The sequence below is a fragment of the Rhamphochromis longiceps genome, linkage group LG12, assembly GCF_057381845.1.
Source record: "Rhamphochromis longiceps isolate RC_006_pf linkage group LG12, R_longiceps_female_GT1.1, whole genome shotgun sequence".
Classification (NCBI taxonomy): Eukaryota; Metazoa; Chordata; class Actinopteri; order Cichliformes; family Cichlidae; genus Rhamphochromis; species Rhamphochromis longiceps.
The window spans coordinates 42,737,951-42,762,445 of record NC_140568.1 but is presented as its reverse complement, the minus strand read 5'-3'; the positions used below and the strand labels follow the sequence as shown (position 1 = coordinate 42,762,445).

General features: G+C 44.0%; 1 protein-coding gene across 1 annotated transcript in view; it reads left to right on the top strand.

The window, feature by feature from the left end:
- The window catches only part of rasgef1ba (RasGEF domain family, member 1Ba), a 28,663-nt gene that overhangs the window by 1,101 nt on the left and 3,067 nt on the right, over positions 1-24,495 (top strand). The window contains exons 2-13 of the mRNA XM_085426443.1: positions 6,132-6,314; positions 6,427-6,549; positions 6,740-6,877; positions 11,804-12,019; positions 12,484-12,558; positions 13,401-13,496; positions 13,983-14,085; positions 16,204-16,283; positions 17,608-17,703; positions 21,317-21,412; positions 21,880-22,003; positions 22,760-22,832. Coding sequence (XP_085282569.1) covers positions 6,138-6,314; positions 6,427-6,549; positions 6,740-6,877; positions 11,804-12,019; positions 12,484-12,558; positions 13,401-13,496; positions 13,983-14,085; positions 16,204-16,283; positions 17,608-17,703; positions 21,317-21,412; positions 21,880-22,003; positions 22,760-22,832 — 1,397 coding nt within the window. The 5' untranslated portion in view covers positions 6,132-6,137. The remainder of the gene's footprint in view (positions 1-6,131; positions 6,315-6,426; positions 6,550-6,739; positions 6,878-11,803; positions 12,020-12,483; positions 12,559-13,400; positions 13,497-13,982; positions 14,086-16,203; positions 16,284-17,607; positions 17,704-21,316; positions 21,413-21,879; positions 22,004-22,759; positions 22,833-24,495) is intronic.

The window sequence follows — 24,495 nt, the reverse complement described above, 5'->3', positions numbered from 1 at the left end:
TGAGGCGGCAGGAGGGCTGCATTTCACACAAGTGGCCATTAAAAGGTAAATGTAATCACATGTACCTCAGCAGATCTTTGTGAATTATAAGCTGTCTTCATAGCTTCACCTTAGCTGTGTTTACAGACTGCTTCCTAAACCTGGGTCGCCTCTAGTTTTATAAGTTCAAAGATCAATAAGTAAGGAGCTAAAATTCAACAAAATATATGATGGAATATTTCATCTTATCACAGTCTTCTTTGCTACAGTTACAGCTGCCTGGTTGTCATGGGTATAATGGCTGAACAGGTTCAATATGGTTGAACTGTGACAGAAAACATGAAACTACTGTTTGAACAATGTTTAAATGTGAAGCAGGTCCTGATCCTGATGATCGGACCAACCAATCTGGCATCTTCTGAATTTCAAAAGATGATCTCAGTACTTGCAAACCAGACCAGTACACAGGAATCAGTGTTCACTCTTTCATCAAGAACAGACAGCCCTGCCATGGAGCTGCTGCTGACGTTTTAAGACTTTACCATCAGATCCTAAAGATTTGGAGTAAAATTCAGAAGTAGCAGCTGTAGGGGCACCGTTTCTGCTGTCAGGGGGTTCCCTCCGTGTTGGTGTCTGCAGCGGTGGAAGGATTCATGGCACTGCTGAGGACCGATAAGGCCAGGTGACAGAGTCCCTTATGGAACCTGTGATTTTTACCACTCGGAGCAACAGCTGCAAACATCTCCCTCTCAGCTTATATCCCAGCACTCAACACTGGTGTGAAAACACTCAAGAGAGGTGACATAGCTGTTAGTGGCTGCACGTTATATGTTGATGTACTGCTGCTGGGTAGATGGAGGAGTGTGGCTCACCCTCTGATAGGACGTGTTTGCAGTTATAATAGTTCATACAATTTTAGCTCAGCCAGCAGGAATATCAGGGTCAAGGAGCTTTTTTAATGGCTGCTATTACATGTTAATCACACCAGTTATGGCTATGTTTTTGCTAACCTCCAAGAGCAAAAATGGCATGGCAAGTCACATTGACAAGTTAAGACCAAGACCATGAAATAACCCAGAGTTCTTGGAGTCTCTCTAACCTCGTCTCCTTATTTCTGAGATAATGTTTCCACATCACAGCCGTATCTGGTTTGTTTTGGTCCTACCTTTTCATTCCAGTGGTCTGGAACACTTACATTTTTGCTTCAAATTCCTGAACTTACTTTAATTTGAAGTACTGTTGACCACACTCTGGCTTCAAACAACACAACCAATGAGCCGGCCTTATTTAGATAACTTCCACTATTCCACTCCACTCTCCCGTGCCCAGCCACTCTGCAGCTATCTCTCACCCTCATTTCCTCGAGCCATGGATGAGTGAGATTCCTCATGCCTTTCAGTGTTTACACAGTGGGGGGAGGTGGGGGCTGTTGATTTACTGCCTTAAAGTGTCTTGGTGGCTGCATTGCGTTCCCTTTACTGCCATACTGTTGTACTTTGTGCCCGTTTTTCTTAAAAAGGGGGGGAAAATCCTTTTTTCTCTTCAGTATTTCATTTATGTGGGTCCCACTTTTCTGCCTCATTGCTGTTGCACATTTAAGGGTAACGACAGATCTCACTGCTTTATTGCATGACCTGTGTACTTCTAAATAGTCGTATGGACTGTCTGACTCCTGAGAAATTTCTCAGGTAGAGCACACTGGGGTGCCTAAACGGGGAACACGTCTGTTTCCTTGAGTTCAGCTTAAGAACTATGGGAGTGAAGTGCGGAGGCTTTTTTTCTGTACGATCTCTGCACTGCTGATGGACTCTCATCACAAGCAGTCATTAAAAGCATGGGTAGGGTGGGAAGAGCCCCCGTCGCTTCTTTGATAGCCTGTGTTTTGAGAGAGCAGACTGCATCATTCTCCCTCTGGGGAGCAGCCCCACCCGTGCGTTTTGGCGACAAAATTACCTGCAAGCCCGCGTCATCGTTGGGTCTGCAGCCTGAAGGTAATCTCAAACGAATGCTGGAGTTTTGCTTCTTATATGACATTTGCCTGGGGAGGTTTTTTAAATGCTGACCCTCTGTGCTTCCAAATGTCCCCACGTGGCAAAGGGAAGAGAGAAAAATAACATTTTATTAAGCTTTCAGTGAGTCATGGCCTCCTGCACATTAACAATATATTATAAAAGTCCTTAAGTTTCATTTTTGGTCACTTCTTTCAGTTTGGAGAAATGTTGCAGGAGCAGCAGGTTATCACAAGGCAGTGCTGAGTCTGCGCTTTAACCAGCCTGTCGTCTTAGACACTCTGTCAAGTGATCATCTTTACTCTGATGTGTTTAAAAAGACAAAGATTGGCAAAGCTCAAAGTCTGTGGGTGTGCTCTTTCTCTCTCTTCAACCATCTTTTAACTGTTAAATGATTAGAAAAAACCAAGAGTGTGAATTTCCTTCAGTTTTTAAATCCACTTTAAGCCCAAACCAGACTTCTTTTACACATCGAGGCAGATGGCTTTGCGCACAAACAACCAGTCAGGCTCTAATTAAAACCACCCATCCAACCTAAACAACCCCCAGCCCCTCTCACGGAGGCGAATTGTGGCATTTTGCTTGTTTATCTTCAGCTGCCGCCCCGGCCGGTGGCCAGGATAAACCAACAGCAACGTGCTAAGAGTTTGTTTTTGTCAGAGCCTGAGGACTCGACATGTGGTCCCCCTCAGCCTGCTACCACCACTCCTGCTACTACTACTACGACTGCACGTGACACCTGGAAGACATGTAAATCTCTCTGCCTCAGCTGTCAGAGCTTGCAAACATCATATGCTTTTTTTAGGATTCTGGTGAAGGCGACAGCTGGTGTGTGTGTGGGCGGGGTTATTATATTGCAGTTGATTGAAAGTGGCTCTAATCTGAGTAAAAAGGTAGTTGTAATGCTGCTAAAACGTCTTTTAAGAAGTGTTGAAAAAGAACAAGCAAGATCTCCAGACTGGAAAAATCGGAAGAATGTTCCAAAATAAGATTTCAAACACTCTGACCTGTATTTGCTGCTAGGCACAAATCCTGCTCTGATATGAGACCGAGAAATTAAGGAAAAGGACTCTGTACAGCATCTGATCTCACCGTGTCCTCGATGCATGTTTTTTTTTTTCTTTCTTTGTATAAGAGACCACCTTTATCTTCAAAGAACCCCACCTGTCCCTGGCAGCATGAGATTAATCCAAATTGTGCTCGGAGACATCAAAGAGGACGAGTGATGTAAAAGTCCTGAAGCTCAGAACAACTTGTTGCAGTGTTATAGCTCACTATTAAACCCAGTTGTTGCACTGTCTTCTGAAAACAGGGCCTCTGTAAATTAATTCAAATCAAATCCCAAAACTCTGGTCATCAGATACTGGCAGAGATATCGCCTCAATTTTCCCTGCACGTTTGAATCTGTAAAGTTAATCTGCAAAGAAAAGTGGATCTGTGTGGCTGATGATTAATTCTTCACATTAGTCATTTAGAAAATAAATACACTTTCATATGGTCCATGATGCTCCCTTGCACATGATGATTTATCTTTTCTCTGTGCAGCAGACGTCTCTAACCTCAGTGGTTAGGAGAGCACACTTGAGATCAGGGTGTTGGCTGTTCAGATCCCAGCTGGGAAAAGTGAAAGACTCGTGTTCTCAGCACTAGATCACCTGCTGCTGTTGATGTGCCCTTCAGCTTAACCCCAGTGGAGCATTCATGGCTGCCTTGCGGACACTCTGCATCTGCGACATCTCTGAGAAACTGCAACTGTGCCCGTGCTGTATTGCTGCTAGAGAAAGAGCGCTTTGGCTCAGTAGAAAACCACAGTGGACTATTTGAAGATCCCAGAACTGAGTGAGGATAGCCCTTTTTCTCCCTCCATCACACTCGTGATGTCCCTCTCTTGTGGGGAAGCCACATGGTGCAGCAGATGCTCGGGCCGCTGTGCCCCGACTCCACACACGCACCATTCTCATGGAAATGGCCATGGTTGTCTGGCTGAATAATGGCTGTGGTGGGTGTGTGCACACGTGCATTATGGAGATGTGGAGGGCGTGTGTGAAAGAGGCAGACTCGGCTGGGTGGGAGCTTCGTGTGTGCTCATGAATAAATTGAATGTTTTGGTATCTGTGTCAGAGCAAACAGGACTGTGTCTTGTGATTCCCCCCCCCCCCCCCTTTCTTTAATTCACCACTTGGTTGGATCAGCTGATGTTTTCCCTTTTTGTAAGACAGTCTGTAAATCAGGTTGCCTCCACAGGCCAACAAAACCTTAAACTCACTCGAACTGTTTGTGCCAGTGTGTGGGGCAGGTGCAATTTATACCTCCTGGCATCTCCTTCCCTGCCAGCGCTGCACTGCGTCAGCCTTGAAGGCTTCCTGGCTCGGCAGGCAGCCACGGGGCAGCATATTGTCAAGGCGGCAGGGGTGTGAAGGTATATGGAGGTGGGATTGTTGGACCTTGCACTAACCCCCCCTCCAACCCCCACCTCGCCACACACACACACACAAGTGTGAAAAGACTCATTGTGTTTCCTCAGCCGTAAGTCTGCCTGGCATGGGACGGAGCCAGGTTCAGAGGTCAGGAGGCTGGTAAACTGCAGAGGAACGTGTACGTGAGGGTTTTGTTCTCTTTGTGGAAGCTGACTTGAATTTTAAATGCGAGACTGAGGAGTTTTTAAAAATCATCCTCAGTTCTTTAACCCTCTCAGGCTCAAATTAAGTTTTTGTTGCTAATGCACAAAAGAATACCTGCAGTGGTACTTCTGAGTAAAAAAAACTCATAAAATATGTATGTGGGGTAATCAGGTTGTTAGCTTTTAACTGTTGCAAATCTGCAAGCCTGCCTTGAGAGTGTTAAAAGGGTATTTGACTGCTAGATCAACAAACCAAGACTTGTTGCTGTAGCAGTCGCAGGTAAGCTGCAGAATTTCTCACCTCTCCCTCTGACATGTCTGTGCTGCTGCTGACCTGCATGCACCTGGAGAGTTTTCCATGGAGGAAGTCATGAGGTGTATAACTGAACTGTTATTCCGTAAGTGAACTGCAAATTACTACTGGCAGCAGTGCTTAATGCACTCCTTTTTCATGCAAGAAAAAGCACCAAAGTTTTGGAATGTAAAATGTCAAAACAAATTTAAAAAGTAATGCAAAGTATAATTCAGTCCAGTGTTTATGGGAATAGGTTGATATGAATCCAGTTTGGGACAGTTTTGTTTCTCCTTCAGCTATGAAAAGGCAGATTTGACACCTAACCTCTCACTGCCTTTGCTCCAGAGAACACGTGTGCCCCTCTCTGTATCGTGTCCTGCCCTGCATAATGATCTATTCTGCCCTCTTCAACACACACAGTCTCCTTCTTGCTTTTAGTCACGCACATTCACATGGCAGGGTCGGAAGTTAACAGACAATGTGATCATACAATGTGCTTTCAGGATTAAAAAAGAAGTCTCTGGATTCTCCGGTGTGAGGATTCTCACAAGCTCTTACATGTTTTTAAGTGTGTTTTCCGTTTTATTTCTCTTCCAGCATAGATGCAGAGCTTCCTTTAATACCACCCGCTTAGGAGTTGAGTCAGAAGACCTTTTGAATTACTAATATTTTGTAATTATCTCATGAAAGCTTAAACCCTCGTTTGTTTTCAGTCGTTAGCGCCGGCATTAGATGTTGCTGCTTACTGGACTGGAGGTGATGCACATTATCTGCATAGTAATGTTGTGGTCATATAGAACAAAGGCCTAATCCTGTGAGGGTTAAGAGTTCAGCTTCCTGTAAAGCTTAGCGGGGTCAAAACTGAACAAACTGTCTGCCAGCTGTGTGTTCCTGTTATCTTGTCATCCAAATGACTCATAAGACTCCATCATCCTCGTGTCCTGTCCAACCCTAATTTTGTTTTTCAGCTCTTTTATTTCTTCTTTTCTCTCAGTCGTCCATTTGTACATCCAAATAAACTCAAACCACAAACCAGAAACCTTAAAAAGTCCAGAGGAGGAAAAGGGTGTCGACTGTGTCCAAACCATTTCCCAAACAAACCTTTTGCTGTCCGCGTTTGCGTCTGGGAGCTATTTCGGATCCGTCTGGACCTGCATCAGCAATCGTGGTTAAATATCTAAAAAGCACCGTCTCACTCTTCCTGTGTTTGTCCTCTTTGTTTGCACAGGACACGATGCCTCAGACACCACCATTCACAGGGCAGCTGAACAGTGGCAGCTATAACAAGAACCTGTACCAGACCAAGGAGGAAGGCTACCCCGGCCTTTATTATAATGATAACAACCTGGTGTCCGGGTCTCTGGAGGCCCTCATTCACCACTTGGTCCCAACTGTGGACTATCATCCAGATGTGAGTGTTGCATTGTGATGCTTTCAAATGCTAAATATATATTTTTAATTCAAGCTTTAAGAATCAAATCATAATTTTTGTTATTTAATAAATGTGTCTTTTATCTCAACAGAGGACATACATCTTCACCTTCCTGCTCAGTTCTCGCCTCTTCATCCATCCTTATGAACTGATGTCCAAAGTGTGTCACCTGTGCACGGAGCAGCAGCGGCTTGGCGATCCCCAAGCTGATAAGGTATGCTGGGGGGAACGGGGTTAAAAGCATGACTTCTATTTAAAAAAAAAACACCATCACTGCTATGTTCAGTTTCGAACAATGGCATTAAAAGTCAGTGAAATATTGAGTTCTAACAGGACTCAAAAATCGTATTAAACTAGGATATTCTTTCACCCTTCCTAAGTACATATTTCACCTGCATTTTCAGATGAGAGTCAGGAAGATTGCTCCCAAAATCCTCCAGCTGCTGACAGAGTGGACAGAAACCTTCCCATATGACTTTAGGGATGAGAGGATGATGCGGAGCCTGAAAGAGCTGACCCACCGGCTTGCCAGCGGAGACGAGGTCAGTCTTTCTTCATTTCCACTCACCACGACACGCAGCAAAAGGGGTTTTCTAGATCAGTCAAGTAGCAAATGACCTGCTGATTAGATAATATGTTTAGTTTTAGGTGTTATCACCAATAGTGCAGTGCTGTTTAGTAGACTGCACGTGCAGTAAAGCTACAGGCGCAGGCAGATTTTTTGCAGATAGCAGCAGAGGGAGGTGGAGTGGGGGTATCTCTGGCAACAAAGCACTTTTGAGCCCGGATCGGTTGAGAGAGAAAAGCCCCATTGTTTATGGCCTAGGTGGGTTTTTTGTCATCCCTGCAGTGCTCCTTCTTAGGCAGCATTTGGATTGTTCCTCTGCAGCAGAGCTGAATGTCACCGGCTCAGTGCGCCTTTAGCCTTGCTGCAGCCTGTTTTTAGTAGGCTTGAACAGTTTTTTGTCCCGTACCCTCTGTTATCTTTGGGGTACGTGCTGACCCTCCGACTTTACACATTTAGATATAGAAACGTTGTTTTGACAAGCAGTGACTCATGCTATGTATGTTATGAAAGGAAGTGCTAGCATAAGCTAAAGTACTAGCAGGAGGCAAAATGGAAATTTAGAGGTGAAAGCCCCCCACGTGAACCATGACAGGTTAATATGTCTCTCAAATATGAGTGCTTGCACTTGGCAAGCACTCATATTTACAGAGCTTCGAAACTGCAGAGCTATGCTAATGTAGATTGGGACAGTTTGTTTCATGCAGGGATTCACTGAAAGATGTTTCCCTCATGATGATTATTAAAAAAAGGTCCCATGATGATTCGTCAAGTTTACTGTGCTTCGTAACTCGTGCTCCTATCCTTCCATGTCACCGTCTCATGTTCCCAGTTAAATTTTCTTTGGTCTGAACAATTAATGATATTAGTCCTCATCAGACTGGATTCTTCCAGTGCACGTGCTGATTGTTTGAGTCATTCCTTTTGCTCGGGAAAGTGGCACACACAAACTAAGTGTGTGTATTTTTGGATGTTTTAGTTGTTGCAGCAGCAGCTTGTCAGGACCAGATAGTGATGAAGAAGAGAAACCCCCGCCCCCTCTTTAGCACTCAAGACAAGAAAAACACGCACCCCCACTTTTTTAATCAGGCTCCACAGGACTCATTGATGGTGCGAGGACAAGTATTGATCCTGACTTTATCTAGAAATCAATTCAACCTCACATGACACTTGGACACATTTATAGCTTTCCAGATCCTCCACCCACCCCCATGGAAACTTACCCAGGGTCGACAGCAGTACACACACTCATAGACATTCTTATAAACACGCACTGTTTTGACGGTCATGCAAACATCTTTTGATTTCACACTAGATTGGCTGCAGCTGGCGTTAACACCAAACCTCTGTGGATATGTTTGATAGTTGAAATTGATTCTAGCTTCGGGGGAAACAGGCATTAGGTGAAGATTCCCAGGAACTTTTACCTGAAATAATACCATGCTTGGTATATTTAACAAAAATAAAAATAAAAATGAGAGGTACTATTTGCTGCTAGTCAGTTAAGACCAAAATGAAACATTATCTCTACTGGCAAATAGAGTTAAACTAGATAAAGAGAAACCATTGGCACGCTATGGGTGAATTACGCAATAATGCACACTTTACTTTCAATTTCTTTTCCAAACGAGTCTATTTTAAGTCTGTTTTTAAATAATCTTTCCAGGAGTTCCCCTGCATATCCAGTACCTGCCTTTGTGTCCTTAGACCTTGCGGGAAATGTAGTTTATGAGATGTTATCAACTAGGAATGAACTTGTTGACTTAATAATTTCGTTGAGAAAGATTGATCGGGTTTACAATACAGCATGTTTTGTACTGACAAAGCAATAGTATCCGAATATCATGAAGATAAACTCAAATGTCATGTAAGCATGGTGTGCAAAGCCTGACCAACAACAGTCCTCTGAGTGAATCGTTCTCAGGGAAGCTTTGATGCCCCGGGTGCACACGTTGCACCAAATAAATGTTAGGGGAAAGGAGTCGAGTTGAACAGTTGTTTATTCATGTGTCCATAGATATTCCCCCCGTGGTGAGAAAGGATGACACCTTATTTTTGGTAGTGTGAACACCGCAGGACATTTCCAGGAAATACAGCTGTTTAAATTGTGGGAAGTGCTTCTCGGGATGGGGCTTTGAATAGATCTGATTTGGAGAAAGTGTGAAACAAAACTAAACATGAAGGCTCCAAATCAGGTTTGAAATTCAAAACATAAATGCTTTAGCATAAGCACGTCTGAAGTTTAGAGTTGGGTGCTGGTTCTTTGGCGAGTCAACCACAGTGCTCTGGGAAGAGAGTCCAGAATAGATGTCCTGAACATCTGGTCAGACTTATGTCCAGACCACACTCTGAACATTCCCAGACCTTGATCTCTGTAGTAAGACTGTCATTATGGACGTGGTTGGATATACAGGGAAGCTGCAGCTAAGGAAAAAAACTGACGCTGTGATCTCGATCTGAACTCGCTTACTGGTGCACAGTTCTTGACCTGAAAATGTGCAGTTTTTATTTTGCATGCTACGTTTTTATGGTAATTTTGATAGATTTTTAGTAGCTCTCACATGATTTAGACACACGAGGTGCCTGACATACCTGGAGAAACTGAATATTCAGATGGAGGCAGGTGTGCTTTGCACCATTGTGAAGTTGGTACTGCAAGAATCTTTGCATAAGAAGCTTAAACAGACAATGGGACCGATATCTTCATTGGCCACAACCATTGCATAGTGAAAATCTGATTCTGATTATTGCATGGTATCATATTGTAATTCACTCTCACCTCTAAACTGTGCATTGTATCAAAGATAACAAAGGAACTCAAAGGCAACAATGTTGGAGTATCAGTTTCTCCTGAATGGGGAGAATCAGTTTTCATCTATGTTCAACATTAACAAATACGACACCAGGCACCTTGAAATAATGCAAGCACACTTTTAAAAACTGGTTTTTATAAAAGACTAAATTCAAGTTCTAACATTAAAGACATGAAACCATGAAACATCTCACTTGTGTTAAACTCGATTCACTCGCACACGGATTATGCCGACTTCACAGATTAATGCTGAACACCAGGGAGGTCTCATTTAGTTGGCTGAGAGCTACTTCTGCCGCATCGTGACTTGGCACCATGCGCATGTTTGTAGTTTAAAACAATCCGGCCCAGTACACCTTTTACTCTGCTCATTAGTTCTGGTTGAATGAACGTCTAAAAACAGTCGGGCCTTTGCTTTGGGTCAGGTGGTGCTCCACAGGAAATGACACCAGTCAGCCAAGAATAACAGGACCTCTAGTGATATGATGGCATAACCCAGCCATGTGCTCAGAAGTGTCGACTTGCACTGAGCAGTCGTCTGCCACCTCAGGACCGCTGCCAGTGTTGACGGTGAAGGGAATCGCATGCCACTGCTAGGCTCACTCGGTCGTAACGCCAAAAGTTGGGGTGAGCAAATGTGACTTCCTCTGCTTAGAAATGAGACGCATGCCGTTGTCTCCAAGATCCGAGACTATATTTACCCGACCCTGGCCTGTCCTCTGTTTGTGGTGGGGACAGAAGCTACGGCAGATGGTTCACTGTGAAGTGGATTTTCACTGGTGGCATGTCTCGCTGTTGTCCAACTGTGCAGGAGCACGGTCAAGCATTAGCAGAGTTAATACAGTGTTTATCAGCCGGGTTTATTGCAGTGTGTGAGAGAGGACTGAGTGTAAGTGTGCAACTAATGAATCTTAATGTTTGTTTTGCAACAAATTCTTTCTTTTCCTGTTCAGACAATTTTTTTTTAAAAGTTTGGAACTAATTAATGTCTTCAAACTGTAAGCATCGATCTAGAAACAATTGGCAACTATCAAAAATCGGATTTTGGCATTTTTCACTGTTTGTTGAGAATCTACAGCACAGCACTCGTACATAAAACCTGATTTTTCTCTCTGCAGTTTCATTTTTCATTCTGGCAATCACCCCTTGCCAAAAACTGCAGTGTCCACAGAGCCACAGCTGATTGGCTGACACATGAATGTGTCTCTTCATGTGTCATTGCACCTATCACAGCCACATCACCCACAAACAGATGCATTAGTTGCGCCCTGGGAAGGGAATTTCAGAAAAAGGTCCCGCCTTGACTGTTTCCAGCAGAGCGATGAAAGCCCGCTCATTTTTATCCCCAATGTCTGAGTGCAGCACAGACTCGTCATACTTGATTGCTGTTTAGACATCCAGCCCTCCACATCCATTATAAAGCTTGGGTGTTCTTTCCCACCCCTGTTGAACTTGGTCTTGTTGTAGATCCCAGATTCTGGAGGCTGAATTGGCAGAAAGTTCAGAGATGAGAGATGTGGCCGTGAAGGGGTTCTTGGGATCATTCTGCCTTCTCATCATACACAAAATCAGATACACATGTTCTCTTTCCCTCGACCGGCCGTCTTATACAACTTCTATGCTAAAGTGGAGCAGAGAGGAAACTGTTATCTAATCGTGGCCTGTTTGAGTCACAGGAAAGTTTCAAAATAAGATGACCTCTCAGCCAGTAAGCCAAGAGTCCCCTGCCCTATTCCCCGTGAGCTGATGAGAATTATTAATAAACCTGGCAGGAAGAATTTTGTGTAACATTGTGATTGATATTGTAGTAAATGAAAAAAGGCTCATTTTTCTGCAATTTACACTTTGATGGCTGTTCTGTGGCTCTGGACTGTGAACTTGCATCTTTCATCACCTGCACCACCCTGAAACGCAAAACAAGCAAAGTTAAAGTACAAGGTTAAGAGTTGGGTGTTCTTTAATGTGAAAACAAGCTTCATATGATACCCAGTACTGTTTCTGAAGATGCTAGTAAAGCTAAAGTTCCTGGCAGATGGCATACTAACCTAAAACTGAGTTCCAGCAAACAGATTTCCTTCTTTCTCCTCACAGATTTACAGGAAGGCAGTCAGCCAGATGAGCCAGGGCCTCATCAGGAGGTTGACGGTGCTCAGCCAGTACGAGGAGGCACTGGGCAAAATCAACGCCACTGCGGCTGAGAGGCTCACGGTTCTAAAAGCGAAGCCTCAGGCAGCCATACAGAGAGACCTGCTGTCTATCTGCAATGACCCCTTTACCGTCGCCCAGCAGCTCACACACATAGAGCTGGTAAGAGAAGCAGTTCTTAAAAATCTGTTTAAATGTCATTTATTTTGAAGTAAGCTCTAAATGTGACCTTCCAAGGAGCAGTCTGAAACCGCATCACTGAGACACACACAGAAGTCAAAGAGAAGCAGGCCAGATCGATATCAGAGAGGGCGACGCATGTCAGAGCAGGACCAGATCTCTGTGATGGACTGATAAATCAGTGTGGTGATTGATTGATTTGAAACAGTGCTGCTTAACCACAGTCATTACATATCAGCTAAATCAATGTGAAAAACAGGGTTTAATTGTTTTTTTTTACAAAGGTTCTAAAAAGGGAGATAAAATGTAGGCTTTAATGATGCGAGATAAGTCCCAAACTAACTTTGAACAAGTAGGGAAACCATCTGGTGACTAAACCTTTTACGGTCCTGGTGTGATGCAAACTGTTCGTGGATTCTCAGAGATTTTTCTTTCTCCCTTTTCAGGAAAGACTGAGTTACATCGGACCTGAAGAATTCGTCCAGGCTTTCGTCCACAAGGACCCTCTGGATAATGATAAGGTAATGACTGCATGCTTCAGAATACATCAGCAGATAAGAAAACACATACAGTAGTTATGCAATTTTTTTTTTTTTTTTTTTTTTTGGCTGAAATCTGGTGTGTAGACTTGATTTGTCTCCGATGGCCTAGTTTCTCTTCCAGAAGGATGTTAAGTTTACACAGCGCAGTAACTGCCTGCTGCATGGGTCAAAGTGAGGGCAGGTTATTTGCAGACGTTAGCAGCAGACCACATATCCGCTCCCCTCACACACTCAATCACACCACAATTTCCTCAAATCATCCCAGTGTCTGGATTAGATGGGCATGCATGCACCCCATCTCCTAGCAACCACTACTGCCAAGGGTTTGCATTGGTAAGGTGTGTGTGTGTTTTGGGGCGGTGTGGTCTCTTTTCTGGCGTTTGGCTGCTAGGCAACGGGCCAGTTTTTTGGAAGCCAGGGTGATGGGGGTTAAGGCTGCCTTTGTTCTTTTAGGCTAGCTTGCCTCGTACCCCCAACGAGCCACTTGAAAACACGGGGATAACTCAGTCTGTCTGCATAAAAAGCGACATGTTCAGTGGCGGGAACTCGGCATGGGCGCGAGTGGCGTAAGGCTCGAGGAATGTGTGGAATTATATCAAGAGGAATCCACACAAAGAGCCAGCATGCGTAATGTGAATAACATTGACCGCTATTGTGCTTATAGATGAAAAGCAGGGGGAAGCTGAGTATTATTGGCTGCACAGGTCCACTCATTTATTTTTATTTTTTTTAATTTGTTGAATCGATTGACATCGACTGGCTTTGCTTTTAACTTCAGTTCTAACTGAAGGTGGGTTTTCTTTGGTGTTTTTTTTCTGCAGAATTGCTTCAGTGATCACAAAAAGGCCAGCAACCTGGAGGCCTATGTCGACTGGTTCAACAGACTCAGTTATCTGGTGGCTACAGAGATCTGCATGGTAGGTAACAAACAGCAAGCCAAGCAGTAAACTTCACTGCTAATGAAGGCGGATTGTTGATGGTACACAACCACTGTTATCTTCATTAGGGATAAAATCGCAAGGTTAATTTTTCAGATAATTGTTTAGTGAATGAAGTACCCAAAGAAATGTTCACAGCTCAGTTTACACTAGATTCTTGCGTAATACATTAAAATATGGCCGAACCATAGGCTGTAAATAAAAGATGGACGTAGCTTTCATGTCCCAAAAGTCCAGCTGAAAGAGGAAGTTCCCTAAAACAAGGTTAAACAAGGCTGCGGTGTCTGGGACAGGCTAAATAAACACTTTTCATGCTTGTCAAATAAAATAAAGAAAGAAACAAAAACTCCCCGACAATGATTACAACCTTTTCGGGGAACAGCACTTCGCTGTTTGGTAAATGTGTTTGTTGGAAATAAAGCTGAGGCATAATGCAGTTTTTAATGTTCTCCATTTTGTTAACAGCCGGGGAAAAAGAAGCACCGAGCCCGAGTCATCGAGTTCTTCATCGACGTGGCGCGGGAATGCTTCAACATCGGCAACTTTAACTCCCTCATGGCCATCATATGTGAGTTGGAGTTCTCTTTTTTTCTCTCTGAGATAAAGTTTTGTTTCATTGCTGCACAAAACCTGAAGCGATTGTTCCCACAAGGTGATGCTTTGCACTTTCCTCATTCAGACGTGCACTCTGCACTTGCTTCCTCCTGTGTAGGCCTCTGCACAGAGCTTGTTGTCTTGTGGGCATCATCATAAATTTGATTAGTGCTATAAATTGCAGTTTGTTTGTTTTGTTCATGCTGCGGTGCAGTCGCCCCGTGGCAGTAACCTCTCCTGACATTGTCTCAGTTCATTTCCACCTTACGTAATTTTCTTCAGTTTAATATTATGAGTGAAACTTGGCAGCAGATGGAGCGGAGTTCATGCAGATAATTGTCTTGATGGAATTTGTTCTTTGGTCACTCAGACAGTTTTTCCCATGGCTTTCTGCTACGTCTGCTTGTACTTACAGAATCACTCTTATATAGTCACTGCAAAGTCTGCACATTGTAAAATACATTTATGAACCTATTGTCCCTACTTCCAGTGTCTGCGCTTTTGAAAAATAGCCCAAAAGGTATAAAATTGCAGGACAAAGAGTGTGAATTATCAAGCCAATAGTTGCTGAACTCGAGGCGTATCACTGATGGAGTTTCCATTCTTCACTCTGTACAATGGCTGAACTATAAGCATATTGTATCCTGGTCTTTTGAGGTTACTTTCAGTAGAGAAATTGATATTTCCGCCTCTTCTATGTAATTTCTCTCCACATTCTGCCCATTGTGGAGCAAACCCGGGTTGTACTAAACAGCTGCAGGGGTTAACGTGTCTCTAAAAACAAGATTAGTTTCGATAAATGTAACCAGGTTGATTCCAGATCAGAAATGAGAAAAACACTGAGGCCTAAGAGGTTAGAAGACTCTCTGAGTCTCGGAGGACTTAGAGGAGAGCGTGTCTGGTCATCGGTGCCTGAGGGCGGGTGGAGAGTCTTTGCGTCCACTACAAACAGGGAGCGGACTCGGGACTGGAAGAGGGCATAAACCGGGCAGATGGTCAGCACTGACCAGAGAGTGTGAGCACACAGGGGAGGAGGGAGGGAGAGAGGGAGAAAGGGAGGAGAGGATATTGGAGTGCCAGCTGTCCTCTGTCCTCCCCAGAGACGGCGAGGAAGAGAGCCACAGGCAAATCCTTCTACACCAGCCTCGTCTCCAGGGACACTGTGTTTGTGATGCTTTTAAAGGGTTATTACCCCCCAAAAGAGATCATTTACCATCAGCTGTGTCTCCGTGAGCAAATACATTTATTTTTTCAGGTCTTGAAATATCCAGATTTGGTTTTCCTTCCTGTCTAAACTGGATCAGAAAAGAAAAAGAAGGGCATTATTATCTAAACTACTGCATGGCTAGAATCGGCCTTGGAGTTAAGTGACCATTTAATTCATTAAAAAAACAACAAAAACCCCCAACTGTCAGTGTCTTCTTGTCATTGGCGACATTGTGACTGCGCTGAAAAGAAGAAGACATTAACGGTATAATAATCATCTCGTATGTGTCCCAGAGGGACCACTACAGCTAGCACCTGTCCTTCTTCACACTGGTCTCTTTGTGAGTGGATGGAGCCGTTTCCCAGGCAGCACACGTTCTGACACACAGCGTCACATGCCTCCGTGGTTCGGCCTGCATTCGCTTCCGTCCCTCGGTGCTGTGTAAAAGCCAAACTGTCTGCTGGGAATCAAAGTGAGTTCAGGGAGAACACGAGGCTTCGCGGTTTCGAGTTTTATATTTCTGTCTGTGAACCGGAGTTCTTTAGAGTACCCCAGGGCTGTTTTTGTGGTGTTGTTCTGCTCTGTTGGTGACCCTTCGCTGCCTGAACGTGCACCGGGCACACACAGAGGATTACCATATGGGAAGCAGAGTGCTGGGAGGGGAAACAAGGCGTGTGTTAACTCTATTGTTCCTGCTGCCCTGCTGCACCAGAAGAAGCAACGTAAAGAAAGAGAAGGGGAGGCAGAGGGGGGGAGGAAGGGTGGAGGGGGATGTGCGTCTGTCTGGCTGAATGGGGAAAATGCCATGTGTTAATGCGATCGTGTTTGCACGGGCGTGTGATCTCTCTCTCATGGCCTTTGTTTTTGTGTGTGTTTGTGTTGCAGCTGGGATGAACATGAGTCCGGTGTCACGGCTGAAGAAGACCTGGAGCAAAGTCAAAACAGCCAAGTTTGATATTCTAGAGGTGAGTTTGTATAAAAGAGATTTACTTTGACCAGCACTCAGGAAGTGAGTGTTTTATAATCTCACTTTTAATAATTCAACTCTTAAGTTTTTCCCACGCGTAGTGGCAGTGTTGTGGTAAACACTTATGACAAATCTAGTTGTGGGTTTGCGGGGGAGCTACTGCTGTCAGTGATTTATTGGGTAAGAGAGAAAAACAGGGTCATTCTGAAAGCTTTTGCAAGCGTGGATCTGAGTGGGAGAATAAAGGGTTTGCTGCCCATGACTAAGATCGCTCATAAATCCAGAAAAAACAGAGACTCTCAGAACTGAGCTAGTTGAAGCCTTTCTCTTAAACCAAAGCACATGATAGCCTTTTCCAAGTTTAGTATGATTATATGGTAAAGCAACAGAATTTTCCTGGAACATCTGAGTCTGAAGGTTCAGTTTTAAGTCAGAACATGCAAAGTGCAGAAAAGAACAAAAATCGAACACCTATGATTGTTCTTGGTACATTCTGGAAGAAAAATAAGGGGAAATTTGATGATTCTGTCGGGATCAGGTGGAAATAAATGGAGCCCAGCAGCCGGGAGGACCAGATGTTAAGGTGTAACTGGGTGTGCAAATCACGCAGCCCTGCCTTCCTCCCCGAGGTGTGTGAGAAAACCCAGCATACCGCAAGAACACGTTCAGTGAGCCCAACGGGCCATCAGTCGGCCCTTTTGAAATAGGAGATCTGACGAGTGAGTCTGGGACGCTCTGCGAGACCTGAAAGGGTTTCAAAGACTCGAGTTCTTTAGGTTTTCTTCACGTCTCACTGGAGATCATCCACGTCGTTCCTCTTCTGCTGGCTCTTGTTCCTTTTGTCAGTCGCACCCTTCTTGATGCTTTCCTTTTATCTTTATCTTTTGTCCCTCTGACGATTTCTTTTAGGTGAATCCCAAACTTTGTGTTTGAGTTAATTTGCTGCTTAGTTTGTTGAAAGTCGCAGACCCAATGGCATCGTCTGTTTGTTGATTGTTTTATAATCCCCCCCCCCCCCCCCCCCCCCCCCATATGTGACTACATCCTATGTCACAATATTTGAAACCTGAGGATACTTGGTCGTCATGGTGAAAACTAATAATAAAACCACATTTTATATAATTTTCACTGAAGATTTGTTCGAGTTTCAGAGTTTCCTTCAGTGACTTTCACTTTCTTGTCAACTAGTATTATCCAGGCACAGAGTTAGCACTTCCACTGGTGTTAAGCCAAAACACATGTCGCCGGCTTTTTGGGCCATCAGATCCACTCACATTTCAGAGGCATGTGCTCACACAGACTCTGTATTTGTCTCTCCACAGCACCAGATGGATCCTTCCAGCAATTTCTATAACTACAGAACAGCACTGAGAGGAGCCACGCAGAGATCAATCACCGCCAACAGCAGCAGAGAGAAGGTGAGGCCTTGATGTTCCCGCATTTGATGGTGGCGTGTTTACGGGAGATTGTCTATTCTGAATATTTAAATGTAATCTTAACTTTCCAACTGGTTCACCTGTAGTTCAGCTCCCATCTGAACGCCTTGTGTCGGGCAGAAAGAGAGCAAATTAAATATGGACGATGACATTTGAAGCGCAACATTTGTTGCATCGGATTCACAATTCTGGGAAAAGCTGCGATTCCGATTATTTATTTCTCTTTGCCAAAAAGATGACAGATATTTTCGTACTGAATAACAGACCTTTATTAAAAGATGGACGTAACCATGGTGATGTCAGACGTTGGATTGTGGACAAAGACATCTGCTAATTAAGCGACACCCTAATAAAAATAATAAAGAATATCGCTCACCCACTAACTTCGAGGTCTTTGCCATTGATCAGGATGTAAACATTTTTTTTGTTTGTTATTTATTTTGTTAAGTTGGGCATTTTAAGACTGGGAGTCTATGAGGATTGGATTCAGCCTCAAGTGGCCAGTCAAAGAACTGCAGTTTTTGGAGTTTGCTGCTTGATACTGACACATCAAGCAGCCAGTGTTTATGCAGACCCAAGAGTTTGAACAGCTGGACATGTGAACACCAGACTTTGGTTTACAATTCATGTAAACAGTCAGAGACACTTATAGTGAACGGTGGCTCGGTGTCTTTACTATAAACCATTTGACAGCTGTCGTGACCTTTCAGTGGTGACGTGTGTCACAGCGGGGACGTATTACGCTTGACTGCGGTTATGCAAAAAGTGGAGACCTTATCTCAGACTTTATTCTCATGCACTGTGACGTGGAAGGAAGTGTTTGAGGCAGTGCAGAGAACCAAAGCGGCGTATCTTGAAATCGTCTGCACAGTGTGTTCCCGTAATATTTACAGCATCAGCAGCCTCCGGGGAGGACTGCAGAGGGACGGAGGTTACATAACAGTGTAGTGCAGAGGGGACGCAGAGGTCAAGTTATGAGGGTCAAAACATGAGGAGGGTCTGAGTTTCTTCCTCATCAAAGATGCTTTGGAATGAAACGAAAACATGGCCTCCTGCCAGATCACATAGCGTTCTCTGCTGCTTCGACCCACCCTGACCGAATGCGATCCGCCCCGAAGCTCGTGGGCTGCCAGACATTAGTGGTCAGCCTCTCGTCCCGTCATCATGTTTAAAAAAAAGGTGTTTTTATTTAGTGGAGACAAAGTGTACTGTCGATGTGTGTGCAGCTCCCTGTGGTTCGTGAGGGATGTCCCCCCTTTTTTCGAGCAAAGATATGCAAACAGTCCAGTACAAGAGGTCAGGGTCATGAAATGGAAAGTTCCCAAGAAGTCTGGTATGTTCCTGCATGTGACCTCTCCTTTTGGGGGGTCGGGGGGTGTTTATAGTGTCCGTCAGGCACTCGCAGAGCTTCAGTCTGACGACGTGTGTTTCAGCCTATTCTTGCTGTAGGTTTTGTTCTTTGCAGTGAGGACAGAAAAGATTTAACGATCCAACACTTGTTGCTATGTTGGCTCATTTGCTTGAAATAACATGTTAACAAAATGCCGAACAGCTGATCTAAACCAGACTCGGTGGATCGTGTTTGGTTGTGTAGCAACTATTGTGAGATATTTTATAAGGAAGAATGTGGCAACAGCTCCAGTTTGGACAAAGTTGCATTGCATACTCTTCTTCTAAGACTTGTTTTAACCAGATGGAGACAGTTAATTAAGAAGATAAAGGGTCATTTCACCACAAAATAAAATTTGACAGTGTTTCCCTCGCCTGCAGCGCTATTTTTTGTATGTAAGAACTATTATCTTCTACACAGTTGTGCAGAATAAATATTGCCTGTACCATTAACGGTGTGACCCTCGGCTCGGATGTAATGTTTACCTAGCTGCATGCTTGTAAACAAAGAGAACTGCTCGACCGAGTATCGAGTAGGTCAGATGTGGAGAGTTGGGAGGCCAGGGTGACACCTTAGGTTTAATGTTAAGGTTTAAAGTTTAATGTTTAACTTGATGTGGTGGTAAGGTCTGCGACAATGCTCAGGAAGGCGCCTGCTCGGGTCCGAGCGATGCACTCAGGTGGATATACCAGGAACGACTACTTGGCCGTCAGGTATCCAGCTCTCCGTCTGCATGTCATCAACAGAATATTATCAAGGCTTCAAAATAAGATCCACATGGATGTTATAAACCCAAGGTTTCCCAGCAGCACACTGGATTGTTACAAGCTTACAAGTGTTTTCTTAATTTGTCAGTGGTTTCATAATTGCTCGTATCGACATAGCTGTGGATTAATTGTTTGGACCAATTGCAATCCCCATTTTAAAGCAACTGTATTCGGGTGATTCAGTCATCTCTATTACAGTATTGTTGCACATTTCATCAACTTTAAGGTAGATTTCATTTTGCTACAAAATCCAGCCTCCCTTCGGCTTCCAGGCCTTTAACACCTTCTCATGTCCAGCTGTGAAAACGACTTCCTTTCAGCTCCTGCAGGCTTTTTTTCCTTAAACTCTCCGTGTGTGTACGCGCCCGTGTGTGCGTGCGCGTGTGTGTATGACAACAGCCCTGAGATCACGCACACAGGCAGGCTCTTGTAAACATCCTGCCCCTGCAGACCCCTCGCTGTACTTGATGTTCTGACTTTGTGACTTCACCGAGGCCTCGTTAAATGCAAGTCAGCTGCACCCAACTTTTGTCAAAGGACGGTGTGGAGACATAATTTCACACAAACAGGCGTGCAATCCGAGCCGGCCAAGAGCAGCTTTAGAAGAACACGAGGAACAAAAAGCACATGAGCGAGATTCGCTGGCTTGGCTTGAAAAATGATTTTGTGGGAAGAACTAAAAACAAAGGGTGTTGGCGGCTTGTACAAGTACAGCGTCTGACACAGTGACTTTGTATGAATAATAGAAAGTGCAACACAAATGTAGGTTTGAAGAAGAGCTCAGTGTGTTGCTTTTCCTTCGGTTGCTCCTTTGAAAGCTCCATGAATGTTTAATGTTGGGTGGGGACAGTGAGGAGAGAGGTGACAGACTGAGGAGGTTTATAGGTCAGTGTGCCACTTTACAGCAGCCTTCAGTATAAAACATGTTTTGCTTATGAGCCGTATCAGATGATAAATGTGAGCCAGAAAGTTGAATCCTCTAAATAACCCACCAGCTTACAACCTGCTGGTGCTTCTTCCTTATTTCCTGTGTGTGTGTGTGTGTGTGTGTGTGTGTGTGTGTGTGTGTAGACAGACAGACATGCAGTGACCTAAATCATTGTAAGTTATGGCAATGAATTATTTAAGTGGCTTTTAAGGGGAATTCTTCTTCTCTGGAAAACTGACCTCTTTACCTCAGACTCACTTCCCCATTAGTTGTTTTTTCTGTTTTTTTTAGCTACAGGTTGTATTTTTACACCCTGCTACAGACTTCTGTAGTTGGAAAACTCGCTAGTTTTACTGTGTGTTTCTCCTGTGAAGCAGAGATCCTCTTTGTGAACCGTAATCCTTTTTGAATCGCTGTTTAGAAAAGAGCACACACCTACGAGTCATAAGGAAATCCCCCTTATATCTGCTCGCTGATATTAAATCCCTTTCTGTTTCTGTTGCCCTGCAGATTGTCATCCCTTTCTTCAGCCTGCTCATAAAAGACATCTACTTCCTCAATGAGGGATGTGCCAACAGGCTGCAGAACGGCCACATCAACTTTGAGGTAAACTGAATTTGATATTTCCCAACGGGAGATTCCCCTCACATGACTTTCAGTGTCAGACAGCGTCGCGATATTTACTACACATGGAAACAAATTTTGGGCTGTTTACTACCACTTCTCTAAAGACTGCTGGGAAATGCAGAAGTAAGGCTTGAGTGTGCAAATATCAGCTGTGTTTCCATGATGACCAGTGACCAAAAGCTATTTCCACTCGTGGCTGGTCACAGCTACCCCGAATCAGACTATTTTAAGGACTGATTCTATCCTTGGAAATAGGCTGCTGCTGAACCACGTCTGTATCCTGCCCTGTTATGAAATAAATAAGTGTATTTGAACACATTAACACTTCTTAACAGCTGACGAGTACCGCAGTGTGGCGCTACCCCTAACCTCATTCAAAGGCAGTCTTTTCATTTGAAACATGTCGATTCCTTCTGAATAACCAACCTGTGTCGTTACTGTTTCAGAAATTCTGGGAGCTCGCCAAACAAGTGAGTGAGTTCATGACCTGGAAGAAAGTGGAGTGTCCGTTTGAGAAGGATCGCAAGATCCTTCAGTACCTGCTGACCGCTCCGGTATTCACCGAAGATGGTGAGTTCATTGAACGTTAAAGGTTATCTTAAATAAAAAAAGGAAACCAATGTGTCCATGTTAAATATGAAGCTACAGACATTAATCAAGGCTTGGTTTGACACTTTATCTATACAAGTGAAAAATTGTGCTTTTCCTCCCCTGTGTAGCTGTGTAGTAACGTTTTTGGGGGGCATGTACCATTTGATTTCAAGTCTGTAAACATGGAAATAAATGGACAAAGCCATACATGTCAATACATTTACACGAGCTCAGAAAACACCTCTAATTATACTAAGATAGTCATAGATTTAAAACTAAGGAAGCAAACCTTGTTACTTTAAATCCCTAATAGGGAGAATTGTTACTTTGTGTCAGTAATGATAAAGCGTTGGTGTGGAATGAAACAGAAGAAACCAAAATGATGTGCCCTCCGCCTCTTTGTCCTTAATCATAATAATATAGCAGTGCAGAGACTAATCCTCAGATCCTCACACACCTCGTTATCACCTCTCGTGCTCCAGCGGCACCGATAGTCTCAGTCTCCTGTAATCCACTTCAAAGTCTCGTCACCGGTTCGGGCTCCTATCGCAGTGTTATCAGAGACCGACGGGGAGTAAAATCCTCCCGACTCTGAAACGCACTGTCTGAACTGACCAATCAGCTTTGAGTATCAACAGCATTTACTACAGAAAATAGTAGAGTGAGGGGAAAATGGGTTAAGGTGGCATATAAATGTCACAGCTTTGAATGATCTTGCTCTGTTTCTCATTGCAGCTCTGTATCTGGCATCATACGAGAGCGAAGGTCCTGAGAACAACATGGAGAAGGACAGATGGAAGTCTCTGAGGTGTGTATGAACCCCTCCCCGCTCACTCTGCATGCACACACACACACACACACACACACACACACACACTCACCCTCAGGGGCTTCGAGTCTTTCAATCACGGCTGTCACCCCGCATCCTCTGCCCGGTCTCCCCGCTGACCAGGCACACCCAGAGGGATGTAGGTCACGCTGTGAGGCTGACCCCTCACGCTACTCAATAAATGCATTAAACACACACAGAGGCTGTCATCGGTCTTCCAGGCCACGCCGTCGCTTGCACACGCGCGTGTAAAGACATCAGTCATTTTCACACAATTACATCTTATGTGCGCAATAACGCCATACCCTCCTGTCACACAGTACTGTGTGTGTGTGTGAGAAGATGGATGAGAGAAAAATGTCTTTGTTCAGGTGGCTCTAAGCCCCAGAGAGCTGACGGAGGGATATTTCCTCGCTTCAGCATCACGCTGAAGTTAAATTGACACGAACTGAGTCAGGGATGCGTCGCTTCTCCGCTGAGAACTGTTAAGATCAGATTCATTTATGTGGCCGTGAAAAATTTGCGGATTTTAAGTTTTCAGTTATTAAACTACAAGAAATTGCTGTAAAAACAACAGATGGCTGAGAAAACACTCTGCCCTTTCTTTGGACTCGCATTAATGTTGCAGCTCTCACTAGAGGTTCACACTAAGAACAGGATAATCCTCATTCTGTTAGCAGATGAACTCATGAATTCCTCTTTGAGCCTTTAATGAAGTACAGCAGCGATTGGTCCAGCTCCAAAAGCCATTTTCTAAAAACATTTGGGGTGTTTTTAGCCTTTATTATAACTTATTTAAGTTACATTGTGAGGTAGAGGTGGGTAGGTGGCACAATATGAAAGGAAGTAAAATTTAACGTGGGAAATGGTAACTGACCAGTGTTGGGTAAGTTACTTTAAAATAGTAACTTAGTTACATTACTAGTTACTTTGAAACTTTGGTTTTACTCAGAATTCTCTTGTTAATGTGTTGCTTCCATAACTTTGCCAGTCTTCTAGCTTGCTTACTTGCCACAAGTGCACTGTGCCACCTACCAATAGAAAGGAAAAGATAATGTGCATATTTCCACGAGAGAAATCCCACGCCTGGACCGTCGTTGACTGCTGCCATGATTCTAGCCTACGTCACAGCGTCATGTGCGCCTTTTACATCAACACAAAAACTGCAGTCGTGGTGCTTTGACTGTACTCAGAACTCGGAAATTCTGCCTTCTGAATAGGAAGATGTAGGCAACACCAGACTGCAGATGAGCTGCATACAGGGCTGGACTGGGACAGAAAATCGTCCCGGTCATTTTGACTAGAGACCGGCCCGCCATTATAGGAAAAATCATAAAGCCTTTGAATGAAAACAAACACTGTTGTGACAGTGATGTTCACTGTTCTGATGGTATATATGTATCAATCTATCAATCGTTTGTTGTAAGATTCAGATAATTATTTTTTAAAAGCGAGACATTTTAAATGAGAATAAGAAAGAAAAGTATTTCTTTGTGCCCCCCTTTTCCCTGTTAATGCCCTACCTGCCCCCCTGGCAACACTTTGCTAGATCCACACTTGCACAGTTACCAGCTGTCAGCTACTTAGAAAAGGATCCTGGTGTTATTTGTCTCTCAGAAACAGTTCATAACTTCAACTCATC